A 21,092-nucleotide genomic window follows, 5' to 3' on the forward strand; every position below is an offset into this window, starting at 1 on the left:
TGATTCTGTATGGTTGCCATGGGGAGCTGCATCTAACAAATAAGAATAATTTGCTGAGTAAAGCCCTGAACGGGATCCTGGTTGCTATGGGGCACTACATCTAAAAACACTTTACTGAGTAAGGCCTTAGAGGATATTTTGGTAGCCATGGGGCACTGCATCAACAAAAAAAAAAATCTTTACCTGGGTAAGGCCTTGAGAAGGATTCTGGTTGCTATGAGGTACTGCATCTAAGAACTCTTTACGGAAGGAAGACCTTGTGGAGGATTTTGGTTGCTATGGACAGGGCTTTTTTTCAGGGGGAACGCAGTTCTGGCACCTCTTGGACTGACTGTATGTAATGGCAAGGGGTGCTGGGGTGTGCTGCAGGGTACTGATGCTCACTGCTGGGGATCTGTTTTTGCAGGGGTGAGTCTGTTGTTGCTGAGTAGGTCTATTGTTGCTGGTGGGGGACCTATTATTGCTGGGGGGTCTTATGTTGCTGGGGGGTCAGTTGTTGCTGAAAGAGATCTACTGTTGGGGGATGGGTCCATTGTTGATGGCTCCCAGAGAGTCTATTAATGCTGGCTATGCAGAGATCTGTTGTTGCTGCCGGAAGTCTATTGTTGCTTGGGGGGGGGGGGGGGGGTTTTGTTGTGGGTGGTCCATTGTAACTGGCTGCAGGGGATCTATTTTACTGATTTTCTGGATATCATTACCAAATTCCATACAAATTACTTAGCGCCACAAAATTATACTTGGTTCTATATTGTCTAAAATGGGCGGTACTGGGAGGTGGGTAGGGGGCGGAGAAAAGGGGTGACTCGGAAACGGTGTGTTCCTGCACCTATTGTCTGAGAAAAAAAGCACTGGCTATAGGACACTATAGGGCTTTGAGGGGGAATTCTGGTTGCTATAAGGTACTGCATCTAAGAACTCTTTAAGGGAGGAAGCCCTTAGGGGATTCCTGTTGCTATGTGACACTGCATCTAAGAACTTTTTTTTATAGGAGTAAGGCTTTGAGGGGGGATTCTGGTTGCTATGAGTTACTGCATCTAAGAACTCTTTAAGGGAGGAAGCCCTTAGGGGATTCCTGTTGCTATGTGACACTGCATCTAAGAACTTTTTTTTATAGGAGTAAGGCTTTGAGGGGGGATTCTGGTTGCTATGAGGCACTGCATCTAAGAACTCTTTACGAAAGTAATGCCGCGTACACAATGCGCGTTTCCTGACGAGAAAAATGCAATTTTTTAAATTGGTCATGAAAAACGATCATGTGTGGGCTCCAGAGCACGAGAAAAATGGGCGGTAAAAATTTAGAACCTGCTCTGTTTTTTCTCGTTGTGAAAAACGATCGTGTGTAGGCTTTAACAAGGGGAGAAAAACACGCATGCTCAGAAGCAAGTTATGAAACGGGAGCGCTCATTCTGGTAAAACTAGCATTCGTAATGGAGATAGCACATTCGTCACGCTGTAACAGACTGAAAAGCACGAAGACTGAAAAGTGCGAATCGTCTCTCACCAAACTTTTACTAACACGCGGTAACACGAAATCAGCAAAAGCAGCCCAAAGGGTGGCGCCTTTCGAATGGAACTTCCCCTTTATAGTGCTGTTGTACGTGTTGTATGTCACCGCGCTTTGCTCGAGCATTTTTTTTTCCACGATCGTGAGAGGAATCACGTCGAGAAAAACTTTGTTTTTTTCAATGACATGAATAACGGTCATGTGTACGCGGCATTAGCCATGAGAAGGATTCTGGGTGCTATGGGGCTCTGCATCTCGGGCCTCGTACACACGACCAAGTTTCTCGGCAAAAAACAGCAAGAAACTTGCTGGGATTGTTTTTTTTGCCGAGGAAACCAGTCGTGTGTACATTTTTCGACGAGGAAACTGTCGAGGATCCCGTTGAGCCAAAAAGAGAGCAAGTCTTCTTTTTCCTCGACGGGAATGGAGAAACTTGCCTTGCCGAGTTCCTTGACAGCCTAGCAAGGAACTCGACAAAGAAAACGATGTGTTTCGCCCGTCGAGTTCCTCGGTCGTGTGTACGAGGCTTAAGAACTTTTTATAGGAGTAATGCCTTAAGGATTTCGGTTGCTATGAGACACTGTATCTAAGAGTTTTTTTTATAGGAGTAAGGCCTTGAGAAGGATTCTGGTTGCTATGGGGCACTGCATCTGAGAACTCTTTACAAGAGTAAGGCCTCGTACGACCGGGTTTCTCGGCAAAAAACAGCAAGAAAACTGCTACTTGCCGAGATTCCCGTTCATGTATACGAGGCATTCAGGTTTCTTGTCCGGAAATCAGGCAAGAATCTTGACGAGAAAATAAGAGAACCTGCTCTCTTTTTTCTCGTCGAGATTCTTGTCGACCTATTTCCCGAAGAGAAAACGGAGAGTGTGTATACTTATCTGTCGCCGTGGAAACCCGCGCATGCTCGAAATGTCTTTGACGCATGCGCGGTAGCTTCCACGGCATAGGTAGGGTGAAGCAAGATGGCGGCGACGTCACCGCGTTCTTTCCTTTCAAGAGAACCGCGGTTGTTTCGAAATAAAAGTCAGTACACTCCGGTGCCAAGAATCCCGTCAGGGAAAACGACGGGTTTTTCCTGACCGGATTCTCGGACGTGTGTACGAGGCCTAAGGCCTTGAGGGTGATGCCGGTTGCCATGGGACACTGCATTTAGGAATAAGAACTCTTTATTGGAGTAAGGACTGGTTGCTGGTTGGGCAACACAGTGGGGGAGATTTACTAAAACTGGAGAGTGCAAAAATCTGGTGCAGCTGTGCATAGAAACCAATCAGCTTCCAGGTTTTATTGCCAACGTTTAATTGAACAAGCTAAAGTTAGAAGCTGATTGGCTACCATACACAGCTGCACCAGGTTCTGAGTGCTCCAGTTTTAGTACCTCCAATCAATGAATCAGGTTATTGATGTTTCCAAAGCAGTACACGAGTGAAGTCTTGCTGGCATGTCATGACGGTACTTGTTTTTCCTCAGTGACCATTGTAGATACTCAGCTAGATAAAAAGCATATAATTACTTTGGCCACTACACCAGGTCTCTCTCTCTCTCTGGGAATAAAATCTTCTAGCAATGTGAAAATGACTGCTTGTTAAGATCTTGAAGTGGATTCTGGTTGGTATGGGCAACACACTAAAAGCGCCCTTGACGCCAATCACCCAATCAGATTATCCCTTTAATTTTTCCCATGTCGGAGTGAAAACTGTCTGGCTTGTCATGCTGCAACTTGCAGTTCCTCAGCGGCTGTTGTAAAACCCCCCTAGCTCAATACACAGAATACAATTACTCCGGCCACTACGCCCGGCCTCTCACTCGCACACTAGGGAATAAAACCTTCCAGCAGTGTGAAAATGACTGCACGCTTTTATTTGCATTTTTAGGAATATTCTTGTGCATAGCCAGCTGGGGTGAAAGGTCGGCATTTGCATATAAATGGAAAAGGATGGGGGCACGCGATGCAGGGGGAGCCGCGTGTGTATGATTTTCACAGCGGTGCGCCTGTGTTTGGAAGATTAAAGTACACAGCTTGCATTTGGTTATTGCTAAATGTGAAAGGGTTCAGATGCTAAATCACAGGCAAAGTAATGAGGGAAAAAAAAGAGGAAACAAGATGGAGACCGGCAACGGAGGCTAGCGACATTTAGCCCATGTTTACGCAGGTATTTGTGCTAAAGAAATAGCTGAACCATCCAGGATATTATCACGGGCACGATGCAACAAAAATTTCTTTTTTTTTTAGGCGGGGTCTCAAAATACTGGTGCTGGTTGCAATAACTAAACAACGCACTGAAAATCTGATGGTGTTGATGGTCTTTTCACTGCATGCATGTGGATAGTACTGTATAAAGAAAAGAAACACATCTTATATCATTGATGATCAGAAGACATTTGACTATCCTCATACAGGTCACACCCTTCACAATTCTGATTGAGATCCTTCACAATTTTGATCCTGTAGATTGGTGTTGACGTAACTCAATGGTGCTGCTAAAGCCACTAGTGATTGATGGTTAAGGCCCCGTACACACGACCGAGGAACTCGTTGTAAATGAAACATCGTTTTCCTCGACGAGTTCCTTGTTAGGCTTGTCGAGAAACTTGACAAGCTTGCTTTGCGTACACACGGTCAAGACCAAATCTCCTCGTTCTCAAACGCGGTGACGTACAACTCATACAACGGCAGGGGAAGTTCGATTCCACTGGCACAACCCTTGGGGCTGCTTTTGCTAATCTCATGTTACTGCCTGTTAAGTAAAAGTTTGGTAAGAGACGATTTGCACTTTTCAGTCTGTTACAGCGTGACAAATGTGCTATCTCCATTTCAAACGCTACTTTTACCGAAGGTGCGCTCCCGTCTCATACTTTATTTTGAGCATGCGAGGGTTTCTAAGCATTTCTAAGCATACACACCATCGTGTTTCTCGTCGAAAACCAGCCCGACAAGGAACACGACGAGGAAATTGAGACTCCCGTCGAGGAAAAAGAGAACGTGTTCCTTTTTTTCCTCGTCGAGTTCCTCGACGGTTTCCTCGATGAAAAACATACACATGACCGGTTTCCTCGGCAAAAAAGCTCTGCCACCAAGTTTCTTGATGGATTCTGTCGAGTTACTCGGTCGTGTGTACGAGGCCTGAGGAAACTCTGGATTAGTGTTGCCACTTTTTCTTCAAGCCAAACCCGAACGTTCCGAGCCATATTCCTGTCCGAATATGGTGTCCGGGTTTCAGATCTTTGCTTCTGTCTGGTGAAACCGTCGTCAGCTGTATATAAATTGAGTGGAATCTCTCTAATGGGGCACCAGAAAGCAGTAAGAACCTAGATGGGGTTCTAATACTTTTCCACCCTATTTAAAACTAAGAAAAAAGTTCTTGGCTCGACCTGCTGTTTAAGAGAATAAGCAGACCAAAGGGTAGCTCAGGCCCTGACACCTCTGGATGAAATTCTTGGATGAGGCAACACAAAAAGTAATACGGTTGGCAACACACAACCTAGACTTCTGATGGACTTGTAAGATGTAACAAGTTGGCTGATATATTGTTAATGAGACTGAAATGCGAATTCTACCATCTTTAAGTACTTTTACATCTGAGCCATGTGTTATAAAGACATTCATTCTTCTGCTTCTCGTACGTTCAGTGTGACAGATGGGCAGGCAATGCCTCCGGGAGATGGGAGCAATGGAGGTAGAAGAGGTGTGGCACCAACAACCAAGAGGGGCCTCTAACAACATCCAAGGGAGTATCTTTATCCTCCCAGTAGTATGAACTCTCCTCTTGCCACCTTCACTTTGTCAACCGAGGACAGATGGATGGTTAACGTCTGCTTCCTATTCCCTGGTTACTGAGGCGTAGAGTGACAGCAGATAAGAACCACTTGACCCACCTGCTCGATTCTCAGTTCTCAACCTGCTGCCGAAGCTTTTGTTTCTCATCCTGTCCCCACCTCCTCCCCCCTCACTCTGCGGATAACATACTTCTCATGTCACTGTATTTCCCAGAGACGAGGAGCGAGGGACGTGTACAGGCCCTGAGCACACCTGAAGGTGACCCAGTTCCTCTACGTAATGTCGGATTGGCTACGCTATGCGCCAAAGTTCTCAGATTACATTAGCTTTTCTAAACCAGAGTTCCTCTTTGAGAGGAGAGCAATGGCAAGTTGATCTCCTTCCTACACTGACCACCAATATAAGGGGTCACATTTACCAAGAGCAACAACGTAAGGGGTCACTTCTTCACTGACCACCAATGTAAGGGGTCGCTTCTACACTAACCACCAACCTAAGGGGCCACTTCTTCATTGAACACCAACATAAAGGGTCACTTTTACACTGACAACCAACATAAAGGATCACTTCTACATTGACGACCAATGTAAGACCCCTTTTACATGGGGCATACTCCGATTTGATCAGCAGTATCAAAACAGAGCAGGCGGACTACAGGTCTATGACCAGTCTGCTCACTTTGGAAAAACAATACTCTTGCAATGTCAGCTTCCATATCGTCTCGGCATGTATGCATTAAAGTGTATATAAAGAGAACGAGCAGAAAAACCACGTGATGTTTGGAAAGTTTTAAGAAAAGTTTTCAGAAAAGTCGGAGCGTGTGTATGCTATGGGTGTGACCGGACAACTCACTTCGGACAAAAAATCCAAGGGATGTCCGACCGTGTGTACGAGGCTTAAGAGGGGATTTCCTTCACATTGAAGAGATTTATTCTTACTTCCTATTGTGTCTGCAGGACAGGAAGTGAAGGTAAATCCCCCAATGGGACACAGAAGGCAAATACAAACCAGATAGGCTGAATCGGATGGTGGTCCAGCGTGATCTCTATTGGTTGGATCAGATGGTGGTCCAGTGTCACCTCTATTGGTTGGATCAGATGGTGGTCCAGTGAGATTTCTATTGGTTGGATCAGATGGTGGTCCAGTGAGATCTCTATTGGTTGGATCAAATGGTGGTCCAGTGTCACCTCTATTGGTTGGATTAGATGGTGGTCCAGTGTGACCTCTATTGGTTGGATCAGATGGTGGTCCAGTGAGATCTCTATTGGTTCCCCTCTTTCTTTACGGCTGACAATGGTTTCACCAAACAGGAAGTGAGGGAAAATCTTCAAGAGGGACATGGACAGTTGGATCATATGGTGGTCCAATGTCCCTCTATTGGTTGGATCAGATGGTGGTCCAGTGTCACCTCTATTGGTTGGATCAGATTGTGGTCCAGTGTCACCTCTATTGGTTGGATCAGATGGTGGTCCAGTGTCACCTCTATTGGTTGGATCAGATGGTGGTCCAGTGTGACCTCTATTGGTTGAAACAGATTGTGGTCCAGTGTCACCTCTATTGGTTGGATCAGATGGTGGTCCAGTGTGACCTCTATTGGTTGGGTCAGATGGTGGTCCAGTGAGATCTTTATTGGTTGGATCAGATGGTGGTCCAGTGGAGCAGTGGTAACCAAGCATCCCCTGAAAACCAATCAGGAAGGGTATAGCTGCATTGCTTTTGTTTTCTTCATGGTGGAATGAAAAAAAAAAAAGTTTTGACTTTAGATATACCTTAAGTCTGACCTCTCAAGCCACTTGTTAGCAAAGTTTTCCATTTAGAAAACAGGAAAGGGAGAAAGCTGTGAGCAGGACTTCACCTGTCTCCTCCAGTTCTGGAATTTTTAGATGTAGTTTAATAATTGTCACATTTTGATGCAGCCCAAGTTCTAATTTAGGTGTATTCCCCTCTCTACTAGGTGTATCTGACCAAGCCCCCCCCCCTGCCCCGTCTTCCGTAAAGCGTTTTCAATTATCAGTAATAAATCTATTCTTTGAACCCAACCTGAAAATCGTGAACCTTTAAAACAGAATTCTCCTATTTAGCCCTCCCATTAAACGCGACTCCTTGTCCAATTCTCGGAATCGGCTGGAGCGGAAATCCTGTAAAAGGCCAGTTTTTCAATAACTGCTGAAATGGAGATAAAAAAAAAAAAATCTGTTTTATATCCTCCCTCCCCGCCTGCTAACAATGCATCTTTCTCTCAATTTGTCCGCCAGCCACAAATATCATCCAGGAAGTGGGCAGGCATATATGATGCCATCATTTATTATTACATTGCGCTAGATTGTAATGCAACCCCCTTCCCATTGGCTCTTTCACGCCTCCCTGCATCCATTTTTTATTTTTTTCACTCTTTCTCGATTTTTTTTTTTTTTCGCTGGCTGCAGAATAATAATAGAACAAGCAAGTGTGGAAAATATATTCTGGGAGTGGGTTGGATGTATGCACAGGCAGAGTGACTGAGAGAATCTATTTCAGCACAGTGATGATTAATAAAGAGCCCTCACGCGGCTTAGCTGCGGTACAAATGGTGATGCATTCATGCTGCTCTCAGCTCAGTTGATATACAGTTTAGAACCTTATACAGCTTCTGGTTGGCTGGTCGTCCTGAGATTCAGCGCCAACAGCTCCCATTTGCAGTTGGGATTCCATAAAGACGGACATTAACCACTTAAGCCCCGGACCTTTAGGCAGCTAAATGCCCAGGCCAGGTTTTGCGATTCGGCACTGCGTCGCTTTAACAGACAATTGCACGGTCGTGCGACGTGGCTCCCAAACACAATTGGCGTCCTTTTTTCCCCACAAATAGAGCTTTCTTTTGGTGGTATTTGATAACCTCTGCGGTTTTTATTTTTTGCGCTATACACAAAAATAGAGCGACAATTTTGAAAAAAATGCAATATTTTTTACTTTTTCCTATAATAATTATCCCCCAAAAACATATATAAAAAAAAATGTTCTCCTCAGTTTAGGCTGAATACGTATTCTTCTACCTATTTTTGGTAAAAAAATCGCAATAAGCGTTTATCGATTGGTTTGCGCAAAATTTATAGCGTTTACAAAATAGGGGATAGTTTTATTGCATTTTTATAATTTTTTTTTTTGTTACTACTATTGGCGGCGATCAGCGATTTTTTTCATGACTGCGACATTATGGCGGACACTTCGGACAATTTTGACACATTTTTGGGACCATTGTCATTTTCACAGCAAAAAATGCATTTAAATTGCATTATTTATTGTGAAAATGACAGTTGCAGTTTGGGAGTTAACCACAGGGGGCGCTGAAGGAGTTAGGGTTCACCTAATGTGTGTTTACAACTGTAGGGGGGTGTGGCTGTAGGACTGACGTCATCGATCGAGTCTCCCTATAAAAAGGATCACTCGATCGATGCAGCGCCATGTGAAGCAGGGGAAGCCGTGTTTACATACGGCTCTCCCCGTTCTTCAGCTCCGGGGAGCGATCGCGACGGAGCGGCTATAAACAAATAGCTGCGCCGTCTTCCCGGATCGTTTCCCGAGGGAATCCGCCCGCCGCACGCAGCGGAGGGGGTCCCGATCGGACCCCCCACCCGCTAGAAGGCAAGGACGTATATAAACATTTTTTTTCCTCAGTTTAGGCCGAATACGTATTCTTCTACCTATTTTTGGTAAAAAAATCGCAATAAGCGTTTATCGATTGGTTTGCTGAGCTTTTTTTGCAGCTTAAAAACGGCTCTCTGTGTTAGTCTATGGCCTCATGCCCACCATGACGTTTTTGAGCTGTAGATGGCTGAGCCGTTTTTAAGCTGCAAAAAAAAAAACAGGACCAGTACGTTCTGAAGCTCCAGCCTTAGAGCTGTAAAAACGCCAGACGTTAAAAAACGCTCAAAAACGCGCAAAAACGCTAAAAACGCTACCGCTGCGTTTTTGAGCTCCAGCTCCAAAAAAACATGGACAGGCGTTTTTAAGCTGTAAAAAAGGCTAAAAAAAGTGGCTGTAAAAACGTCCATGGAAATGAAGCCTATCCGTTAGCAGCACACCAATGCACTACGCTGCATTATCATGCGTTTATTAAAGCTGAACGCCAGGCAAACAGCTCAACACACACATTAAATGCCTATATGGGAGCTGCTTTACAGTATGCAAATTCCTGTCCATCCACTCCTGAGAAATTACACAGCACACACCCATCTGGCAGGGCATGAAACATGATTTTTAACACTTCTGGGTCTTGTCCCTCCCCTCCCAGCCTGTGACTGGACAGCAAAAGGAGAAGCAGCAGACCAATAAGCTCATCCCTCTGTCACCCTGCTCTCTCCTCCTATCAGCATGCTCCTTGTTGGCACTGAATACAACTCCTTCTTCTCTCCTTGTCTAAAGTCAGCTGTATTGGGACGGAGGCTGATGTCAGGTCAGACTCAGGTATTGACACAGCTGGCATTTAAAAAAACGAATTTAATGAAGTACTAATGAATACAGAACTTTATCAATGTGTGTTCTTATATCTGCCCAGCATTGAGAATTAGAGATGTGCCCGACGGGAAAATCAGTCGTGGTTTATTTCCGATTTGTTGGTTAAGTTAATCGCTTTGTTTCGTCATGTATGTTATGCAGTACCGATCCTGACCCTAAGCAAAATGACATGGCACATTAAAAATGAGAAGCGGGGGGCGCTGACTTCTTACCTCTTCTCCCATGCAGCCAGCGAGTTGAGAAGCGGGGTTAGGGGGCGAAAATGACTTCTCACCAGGCGGGGCCTCTAGTAAGTTGGGGGGCCCTTCGCAGCTTTGCGCGACCCTAAGCGCCTTGCATAGTGAGCCTATAGGGCGGATCGGCCCTGATGTTAAGTTACAAATGTTTTATATATTCAGATGTGTTACGTATCTTTGGATTTGTTTCCTATATATGGATTTGTTTCGTATATTAGGATTCTTTTAGCATATTTGGATTTGTATCCTATATTAGAATTTGCTTAGTATATTTGGATTTGTTTTGTATCTTTGGATTTTTTTAGTATATTTAAATTAGTTATTACTATTCGTTTAGAATATTTGGATTTGTTACATATGTTTGGATTTGTTTCTTATACTGTATATGGATTTGTTTAATATATTAGTATTCCTTTAGTTTATTTGGATGCGTATCGTATATTCGGATTTGTTTCCTATATTATGATTCGTTTAGAATATTTGGATTTGTTACATATATTTGGATTTGTATCGTATATTCAGATTTGTTTTGTATCTTTAAATTTGTTTTGTATTTTAGGATTTGTTTTGTACCTTTTGGATTTGTTTTGTGTCTTTGGATTTGTTACGTATATTTGGATTTTTTTCCTTTATTACGATTTGTTTAGTATATTTGGATTTGTATCGTATATTTGGATTTGTTTTGCGTCTGTGGATTTGTTTCATATCTTTGGATTTGTGTTGTATATTAGGATTCGTTTAGTATATTTGGATTTGTTACATATATTTGGATTCGTATCGTATATTCAGATTTGTTTTGTATCTTTGGATTTGTTTTGTGTCTTTGGATTTGTTTTGTGTCTTTGGATTTGTTTTGTGTCTTTGGATTTGTTACGTATATTTGGATTTGTTTCCTTTATTACGATTTGTTTAGTATATTTGGAATTGTTACATATATTTGGATTTGTTTTGTGTCTTTGGATTTGTTTAGTATATTTGGATTTGTATCGTATATTTAGATTTGTTTTGCATCTGTGGATTTGTTTCATATCTTTGGATTTGTTTCGTATATTAGGATTCCTTTCGTATATTTGGATTTGTTACATATATTTGGATTTATTACGTATATTTGGATTTGTTTGCTATATTAGGATTTGTTTAGTATATTTGGATTTGTTTCCTATATTAGGATTTGTTTAGTATATTTTGATTTGTATCGTATATTTGGATTTGTATCATATGTTTGGATTTGTTTTGCATCTGTGGATTTGTTTCATATCTTTGGATTTGTTTCGCATATTAGGATTCGTTTAGTATATTTGGATTTGTTACATATATTTGGATTTGTTACGTATATTTGAATTTGTGTCTTATATATGGATTTGTTTAATATATTAGTATTCCTTTAGTTTATTTGGATTCGTATCGTATATTCGGATTTGTTTTGTATATTTGGATTTGTTTCGTATATTTGGATTTGTTTCGTATATTAGGATTCCTGTCGTATATTTGGATTTGGACTTGTTTAGTATATTTGGATAATATATATGGATTTGTTTCGTATATTAGGATTCCGTTTCGTTTATTTGGATTTGTTTTGTATATTTGGATTTGTTTCTTATATATGGATTTGTTTCATATATTAGGAATTCTTTCATATATTTGGATTTGTTTTGTATATTTGGATTTGTTTTGTATATATGCGTTTTTTCCGAATAGATTCGTATTTCAGAAGCTATTTCGGAAGATATCTCTTGAAGGGAGAGGAACAAAAGGAGTTATTTGATTAATGTCAGTAAAAGAGCTTAATCATACCAGTTCTTAAAACACCTCTGATGATGTAACGGTTTGCAAGCAGCGGAGTCATTTTTAACCAGCACTATCTTTAATTAGCTCCTTCTCCCAGTGTGTCATCAAAGAGACACGAGTCCCCATAGGAATGACTACTAAATATATGGCAATGAGTGTTTTGTATATGCCCTTGGGCTGTTGTGGTGGCCATATTGTGCCTTGGTGTGTACAGTCTAATAAGAGTGCCAAGGCTACGACCAAGGGTCCAAAATCAACTAGCATTAAAATCAGAACCTTCAGAGACAGAATGGAGCCCAAATCAGTGCCATGGGACCCCCGACTATGTCAGGTGACCGGTGCACCACCAGCTATTGATACAGAAGTGCCGCCAGGATGTCAGACTACTAAAAACAGTGAAGGATAGCATTTTCCCAGAATGCCACCCCATATTACCAGGGTGCTGCCATATGGACAGTCATGTGACCAGAATGCTGTTAAATAACTAGATTGCTGCCAAATTACCAGAGTGCTGTCTAGTGACCAGAGTGCTGTCATGAGACCAATGTGTTGCCATGTGACCAGGGTGCTGCTAAGTGACCAGGATGATGCCAAGTTACTAGAGTGCTGCTAAATGACCAGAGTGCCAGTAAATTACCAGAGTTCTGCCAATTGTCCAGAGTGCTGCCTTGGGACCAGAGTGCTGCCTTGGGACCAGAGTGCTGCCTTGGAACAGAGTGCTGCCTTGGGACAGAGTGTTGCCTTGGGACAGAGTGTTGCCTTGGGACAGAGTGTTGCCTTGGGACAGAGTGCTGCCAAGTGACCAGATTGCTGCTAAATAACCAGATTGCTGCCCTGTGACCAGAGTTCTACCCTGTGACCAGAGTGATACCCGGTGACAAGAGTGCTGCCAAGGGACCAGAGTGTTACCCTGTGACAAGAGTGCTGCCCTGTGACCAGAGTGCTGCCCTGTGACCAGAGTGATACCCTGTGACAACAGCGCTGCCAAGGGACCAGAGTGCTACCCTGTGACAACAGTGCTGCCAAGGGACCAGAGTGCTACCATGTGACAGGAGTGCTGCCCTGTGACCAGAGTGATACCCTGTGACAACAGTGCTGCCAAGGGACCAGAGTGCTACCCTGTGACAACAGTGCTGCCCTGTGACTAGAGTGCTGCCACGTGACCAGATTGTTACCATGTAACCAGAGTGCTTTCATGTGACCAGAGTTCTACCCTGTGACCAGAGTGCTGCCAAGTGACTAGATTGCTGCTAAATAACCAGAGTGCTGCCCTGTGACCAGAGTGCTGCCCTGTGACCAGAGTGCTGCCTGTGACCAGAGTGCTACCCTCTGATAAGAGTGCTGCCCTGTGACCAGAGTGCTGCCCTGTGACCAGAGTGCTGCCTGTGACCAGAGTGCTGCCACGTGACCAGATTGTTACCATGTGACCAGAGTGCTGTCATGTGACCAGAGTGCTACCCTGTGACAAGAGTGCTGCCTGTGACCAGAGTGCTACCCTCTGATAAGAGTGCTGCCTGTGACCAGAGTGCTGCCACGTGACCAGATTGTTACCATGTAACCAGAGTGCTGTCATGTGACCAGAGTTCTACCCTGTGACCAGAGTGCTGCAATGTGACCAGATTGCTGTAAAATGACCAGAGTGCTGCTAAATAACGAGAGTGCTGCCAGGTTACCAGAGTGATGCTAAATGACCAGAGTGCTGCCAATTGTCCAGAGTGCAGCCATCTTATATAGAAATGCTGCACCTTCCCACCTTAGCACTTAGAACAAAACAAGCCATCGTAGAGAGATATCTTTGCCGATTTCCCTGCCAACGAACGCAGCTATGAGTAAGTGCGCCTGCTTTCCTAGGGCGGCTGTCACCCTCGCTTGTGTTCTGTGAATTATCTTCGGCAGCATATGAAAAATGTAAACATTACTACCAATCTCTGCAAGTCGGAAAGGCGCTGTAAATTTTTCATTCACAGATTCTTCCGCCCACCCGCAGGCTGATGAAGAATCCTTTTATCCGCAGGATATTTGCTTTACGATCACTTTATGGCTCTTACACACTGGTAGCGCAGCTTGGAGAACGTAAAAAGGGGCTCGTTCTCCGGTTGGTGTCAGGCGGTGGGGCTTATTTCATTACACTGACGGACAATGTTCTAGCTATGGACAGGCTGGAATATGTAAAAGAACGGCAGTCAGTTCTATTTTTTTGGGGAGTCGGTCGTTGGCAATCACTTGAGATTTAATATTGCTCAGATCGTAATTGTCCCGCACTACACGATGGCTTGTATTTAGGGAAGGCCAACCACTACCTCCAGTTTATACCAGTCAGTGGAAAATATTTGTAATCGCGATATTGCTATCGTCTGTCGTTTTTTTTCTCCTGTATAGTATAGTTTATCTCCCACCCCCACCTGCTTTAACCCCTTGATCTCCACAATAGCGCTCAGCAACCGTGTGCATTGCACGTGGTGGTGGGGCACTTGAATGGGTTGCATTTGATGGGTACTATGCCTGCCAAAAGTGACAGGGGGTATAATTCCTGCTGTGGCCACAAAGCACCGCGACCGTGGCTTGTGTACACCCCAGCCGCTGCCTCTGCAGCTAAAGGGGGTAGCAGTTGGAGGGTGTTATAAGTGTGACTCAACCGCAGAGTTTTACAACTCCCCTAACCACTACCCAAGTCCTAACTTCATTCTGACTTGTGCTTGATCAGTGACCCAGCAAGCACTGCATTCACTATATCTGGTCTCCCCAGGACCCTGTATTTACTATATCTGGTCTCCCCAGGAGCCTGTATTCACTATATCTGGTCTCCCCAGGACCCTGCATTCACTATATCTGGTCTCCCCAGGACCCTGTATTCACTATATCTGCTCTCCCCAGGAGCCTGCATTCACTATATCTGCTCTCCCCAGGACTCTGCATTCACTATATCTGGTCTCCCCAGGACCCTTCATTCACTATATCTGGTCTCCCCAGGAGCCTACATTTACAAAATCTAGTCTCCCCAGGACCCTTCATTCACTATATCTGGTCTCCCCATGAGCCTGCATTCACTATATCTGGTCTCCCCAGGACCCTGCATTCACTATATCTGGTCTCCCCAGGAGCCTGCATTCACTATATCTGGTCTCCCCAGAACTCTGCATTCACTATATCTGGTCTCCCCAGAACTCTTCATTCACTATATCTGGTCTCCCCAGGACTCTGCATTCACTATATCCAGTCTCCCCAGGAACCTACATTTACAAAATCCGGTCTCCCCAGGAGCCTGCATTCACTATATCTAGTCTCCCCAGGACTCTCCATTCACTATATCTGGTCTCTGGCAGCCTCTATTATTCTCTTGCGTTGGGTATCCTTTAATTAAACCTCCTGGCAAATGTATAAAACAGTCATTGGGTGACTTCTTTTTTTTTTTTTTTGGAGCCCATTAATATGGCACATGCCAGCTGAAAAGTGATATCAGGCTTGCAGTGCTGGGTTTATAGAAGCTAGAAGGTTCCTAGTGGGTGTCACCCGTGTGGTGAAGTTCACAGGGAGGCGGGGCAGTAGCACCGGAGCTGTGAATTGCTTTGTAGCGCAGCAGTAGTAGAAGGTGGGGGCGGCAATCACAAAACTGAACGCTTCACATTACAAATCCTTTGTCAGGTAAACAATCCCCGTATCTGCGCTCCCGCTATTTAACCGTTTGGCTGGAACCTAATAGAACATCAACCCTCAGATAATGATTCGGCGGCGCTGTAGAGATTTGAACATTGCGTTTGATAAACAGGCGGCACATCTCCACCTGCTCCTCTCCGAGGTTTGCCAGCGCCTGTCGGGGAGCGCAGCTGTCAGTCATCTGTCCTTCGTGTTTGTCAGCAGCAAATATTCACAATTAGCATTAAAACCGCCAGAACGCCGCCGCTCGCTCCTTCGTGACTGGCATGTTGTGATCGCTCGAACACGCAACAAACATTAGCTGGAGAGCAAATGAGAGAAGGGAGAGGGCATTGTGGGCCTGGTTGGAGGAAGGATAAAATGCCATTTTTACTGCAGGCGAAATTCATTACAGCGAATGCAAAAGAGAGTGCGAAGGAGGGAGGGAAAAAGCAATATAATAGCGTAGCCCCTCACCCCACCGCCGCTCTGTGATCTATCCATTCCTATCAAGGCAAGCTGGCAAATGAGATCACCGTAAAAAAAATCCACAGCTCTTTACACGCTTTGTGCAAGCTTAAAGAGGCCCCCGCAGCCCAGGGCATGCTTGTACTTGTGGTTCTTTCACAATGACAGCCCTCAACATTCTCTAAACAATCAACCACGTTCTCTAAAATATCTGCCGTTGATGAAGTTCTCCTAGGCGAGATTTATTCGCCATCTTGCCTTGCAGCACCGCAGCCCTGCAGCCAATTCCCATTTCTGTTTACAGCCATCAATGCAGTGCTTTTGGCGGTGGATTATATTAAGCTCCTATTTTAAGATATAAAGGTCGCAAAACAATATAAGCGGCTTTATGTTAAAGACTTTTTCATAATCACTCAATCTGACCATCCGAAGATGTTTTTCTTGGCATAAACATGCACAGTTGCGTCTCCCCTGTATGCGTGCCTATGTGTTAGCGAGTGCAATCACTACAATTTAAAGTGTTAGGCCCCGTACACACGACAGAGTTTCTCGGCAGAATTCACCGAGAAACTCGGTCAAAACCCGGATTCTGCCGAGAAACTCTGTCGTCTGTACAGTTTTGGCTCGATGGAGCCGCCGAGGAGCTCGTCGAGAAAATAGAGAACATGTTCTCTATTTTCTCGTTGTTCTATGGGAGAAGGCGGCCCGCCGAGCTCCTCGGCGGCTTCATCCCAGAACTCGACGAGGAACTCGACGTGCTTGGCACGTCGAGTTCCTCGGCCGTGTGTACGGGGCCTGACTAAACCCAGGACTCTGCATTCACTATATCTGGTCTCCCTAGAAGCCTGCATTCACTATATCTGGTCTCCCCAGGAGCCTGCATTCACTATATCTGGTCTCCCCAGGAGCCTGCATTCACTATATCTGGTCTCCCTAGAAGCCTGCATTCACTATATCTGGTCTCCCCAGGAGCCTGCATTCACTATATCTGGTCTCCCCAGGACTCTGCATTCACTATATCTGGTCTCCCCAGGAGCCTGCATTCACTATATCTGGTCTCCCCAGGAGCCTGCATTCACTATATCTGCCCCCCCCCCCATTAACCTGCATTTACTATATCTGGTCTCCCCAGGACCTTGCATTAACTATATTTGGTCCCCCCATGACACTGCATTCACTATATCTGGTCTCTCCATGATCCTGCATTTACTATATCTGGTCTCCCCAGGACTATGCATTCACTATATCTGGTCTCCCCAGGACCCTGCATTCACTATATCTGGTCTCCCTAGGACCCTGCATTCACTATATTTTTTCCCCCTAGAAGACTGCATTCACTATATCTGGTCCCCCAGTAGCCTGCATTCACAATATCTGGTCCCCCCAGAAGCCTGCATTCACTATATCTGGTCCCCCCAGAAGCCTGTATTCACTATATCTGGTCTCCCCCGAGCCTGCATTCACTATATCTGGTCTCCCTCGAGCCTGCATTCACGATATCTGGTCCCCCCAGAAGCCTGCATTCACTATATCTGGTCTCCCAATACATATCTGTCTAGAAACTTTACTGATGTTGAGTTTATTAGTGCTGAAGTTTTGTTTAACCAGTATTGTTCCATGGGCGTTCCTACCAATATTCTGTTTGTAGTGGAAAATAGCTGATTTATGTATTGTACATATAAAATGTTGGTGCCTGTGAATGTTCTCTTTTATCCAAGTCATGGTATAGCTAGTTGTAGTTGGTCACATTCAACTAGACTTCTGAAGAAATTTCACAACTTGGCAAGGCCACCTGTTCACTTGCTTTAAAAATTTAGTTGGTGACAATACTGCTGTGGTTGGGTCTTTGTTTGCTAATTTCACCTTTTCTTTGTTTTGTTTTTTTATCTCAGAAAATGAATTCCATGGTGAGCTTCTGAACCAAAGGTGGACCCGTGGGGAGAAAATCAACAGCTGTCTCACAACACCAAGACTAACCAGCCGAGAGTCCAAGGTAAGATTCCAAAACCCACTCATTGGCCAGTCTTGACCCGTTCATTGGCCAGTATTGGCCTATTTATTGGTGAGTCTTCGCCCATTCATTGGCCAGTTTTGACCCTTTCATTTGCCAGTCTTGACTCATTCATTGGCCAGTCTTAACCCATTCATTTGCCAATCTTGACCCATTCATTGGCCAGTCTTAACCCATTCATTTGTCAATCTTGACCTATTCATTGGCCAGTCTTAGCCCATTCCTTAACAAGGCTTGAGCCATTCATTGGCCAATCCTGGCCCCTTCATTGGCCAGTCTTGGCCCCTTCATTGGCCAGTCTTGGCCCCTTCATTGACCAGTCTTGTGCCATTCATGATTGGTTGATAACTTTACTCACAAGGACTTGTCACAAAATATTCACTAGATGCAAAAACAGATGAAGGTTGCCCATAAACAGGAGGTGTCTCACCAACAGCAATGGGCAGCAAGACATCTATCTGCCCGTGGTAGAAGGGACTTTTGTTTTATAAAGGTTTTCCAGCAAGTTGCAAATTCTATGTATTTAATATTGAGCTCTTCTTGCGGTCAAAGTTGTTCTTTATTGTTCTTTAGGAAAACAAGGACAGACTTTAAAAATTAAGGACATTCCCTCAACAATAAGGGAAGGTTAGACAGTGAACCATTAATGAATATGACTCTGAGGGCACTGCCTGTCCGGCAATAAACACAAATGAATGCACACGCACACACACACACACCCAAGCTAATGTCATTGGGAGTGAGACAGCTTTGGAATCCTTTGTGTCAGCCGATCAGGAAGCCACTGCTGTGTGTTTGTCTTCTGAATGGCGTTAACAATAGGCCCGCTGTCAGGGGTATTTAAATGAAGCGGCAGGGAAGACACCCCCAGAGGGAATACCATCAAAATAAAACATGCCTCCGAGTCTCTCACGTGACTGGAGTTTTAAGAGGACCGCTCCTTATGGGGAGATTCCAGGAGAACAGAATTCAGTAATCTACAGAATCTACCATTCTCTTTTTTTTATTATTCAAAAAGGGGACTTTATCAAACCTTTGAGAATTTACATTTAAACTGTATGTCAAAACATATTTATTTTTTTAGTTTTGGGTAAAGTGGGGAACTATTTGAACCTCTGTTGGGTTTCTACTGGTTCTTTAAGGCCCATACACACAATTGGACTTGTCGAAAACAACTGTCCAACGGATGTGATTTATCGGATGGTCGTGTTTTATGGGACGGTCCGACGGACTTGTTTTATCGGACAGTCCGACGGACGTGTTTTATCGGACGGTCCGACGGATGTGTTTTATAGGACGGTCCTACGGACGTGTTTTATCGGACAATCCGACTGTCTGTACGCTCCATCGAACAATTGTTGTTGGTTTTTTTAACGGACAAATGTTTGTTGTGAATGCTCTCAAACTTTTCGACAACAAATTTCCGATGGAGGATAATCCAATCCTGTGTACACAAATCCATCTGACGGAAAAGTCTGATGAAAGTCCGATCATGTGTATGAGACTTAAGAGAGATTTCTCCTCACTTGACGGTGACAATGGCTTCTGTCACCACCTGTCTTGGTAAATCCCGTTGTCACCAGGACAGCAAGTCAAGGGAAATAGCTCTAACAGAGCCCTGCATAGCTGTAGAAACCCCCAGCCTAGGCAGCCGCGGTCACATGGTTTATAAATACAAAATAAAAACCAAGTATGCTTTGAATTTTCAATACTAATTGGTATTATTGGACTCCGATCTGTGAAGATCTATAGAAACCTAATTACCCCGGGATCAAGTCTCGATTTTTCCAGTTGATAGACTTATAATGCAGTTTCCTTTAAGTTTAATAAAGAAAATGCCACACTGGATTTATTTAGACCCCCTCAGCAGTTGGGCCCCATAATGAAATCCTGTGATGAGAACCCCTCATTATGGGCACAGTGAATGTGCAGACCTGGGAAAATAATAATAATAATAATAATAATAATGCAGAGATGGTGGGAACCACTGTAAATGGGCACAGCAGGTGTACAGACGCGGGAACTCAGCACAGGGATGGTGAGAACCCCTCATAATGGGCACAGCAGGTGTACAGACCCAGGAACTCAGCACAGGGATGATGAGAACCCCTCATAATGGGCACAGCAGGTGTACAGACCCGGGAACTCAGCACAGGGATGGTGGGAACCCCTCATAATGGGCACAGCAGGTGTACAGACCCGGGAACTCAGCACAGGGATGGTGGGAACCCCTCATAATGGGCACAGCAGGTGTACAGACCTGGGAACTCAGCACAGGGATGGTGGAAACCCCTCATAATGGGCACATCAGGTGTACAGACCCGGGGAACTCAGCACAGGGATGGTGGGAACCCCTCATAATGGGCACAGCAGGTGTACAGACCCGGGAACTCAGTACAGGGATGGTTGGAACTCCTCATAATGGGCACAGCAGGTGTACAGACCCAGGAACTCAGCACAGGGTTGGTGGGAACCCCTCATAATGGGCACAGCAGGTGTACAGACCCAGTAACTCAGCACAGGGATGGTGGGAACTCCTCATAATGGGCACAGGAGGTGTACAGACCCAGAAAGTTCAGTATCCCTTAACAACCAATCACTTAATTGAACCTCAGTCAATTGCTATTGGTTACTGCACTTTACATCATTAAACAAAGCTGCCTGTCTGCTGCACTTATTACTAGAGGGAGCGTTGAGCCCGGATCAGAGAGTGTGCTATAGGACACGCACGCACAATAATTAGAAAGCAGATCTGGCCTGGGGCTTTTTTGTTCCCAGGAAATGGAACATCCCAGCGAGCAATCTGATCTGAATAAAAAAAAGAAAGCGCTCTTCCTGCTATGCAAACACTATACAAAGCAGCAGCTCATGGCCGTTCCCCGGAGAGAACAATATGGAGTCACTTCTGTTCAGCGCTGGAGCTTCGATGCCCTCTCCTGGCTCCACACAAACAGCCCGTCTATTTGTGGAGGGAGCCTTGGGGTTTCTGTCATAAAATATATATTAAATTAAAAATATCGGTAAAATTAAAACCCAGTCTGGTATTTTACGGCTTTAATTTATCAGAGTCAAGGCCGCTGTATTGCTCACTGATGTGCGAACACCAACCAGATGGCATTTAGTTTGATAAAACACTTTGTATCATAAATAATGATGAAATTAACTAATTACACACAT

At 44.5% G+C, this 21,092-nt stretch overlaps 1 protein-coding gene across 4 annotated transcripts in view; it reads left to right on the forward strand.

Annotated features, from left to right (window-relative positions):
• MYT1 (myelin transcription factor 1) overlaps nucleotides 1-21,092 on the forward strand; it is a 96,723-nt gene that overhangs the window by 26,170 nt on the left and 49,461 nt on the right. For all 4 annotated transcript variants that reach the window (XM_040331877.1, XM_040331878.1, XM_040331881.1 and 1 more), the window contains exon 2: nucleotides 17,797-17,897. In XM_040331877.1, the coding sequence (XP_040187811.1) occupies nucleotides 17,797-17,897 (101 nt within the window). The remainder of the gene's footprint in view (nucleotides 1-17,796; nucleotides 17,898-21,092) is intronic.

This window comes from Rana temporaria, chromosome 12 (assembly GCF_905171775.1).
Source record: "Rana temporaria chromosome 12, aRanTem1.1, whole genome shotgun sequence".
Lineage (NCBI taxonomy): Eukaryota > Metazoa > Chordata > Amphibia > Anura > Ranidae > Rana > Rana temporaria.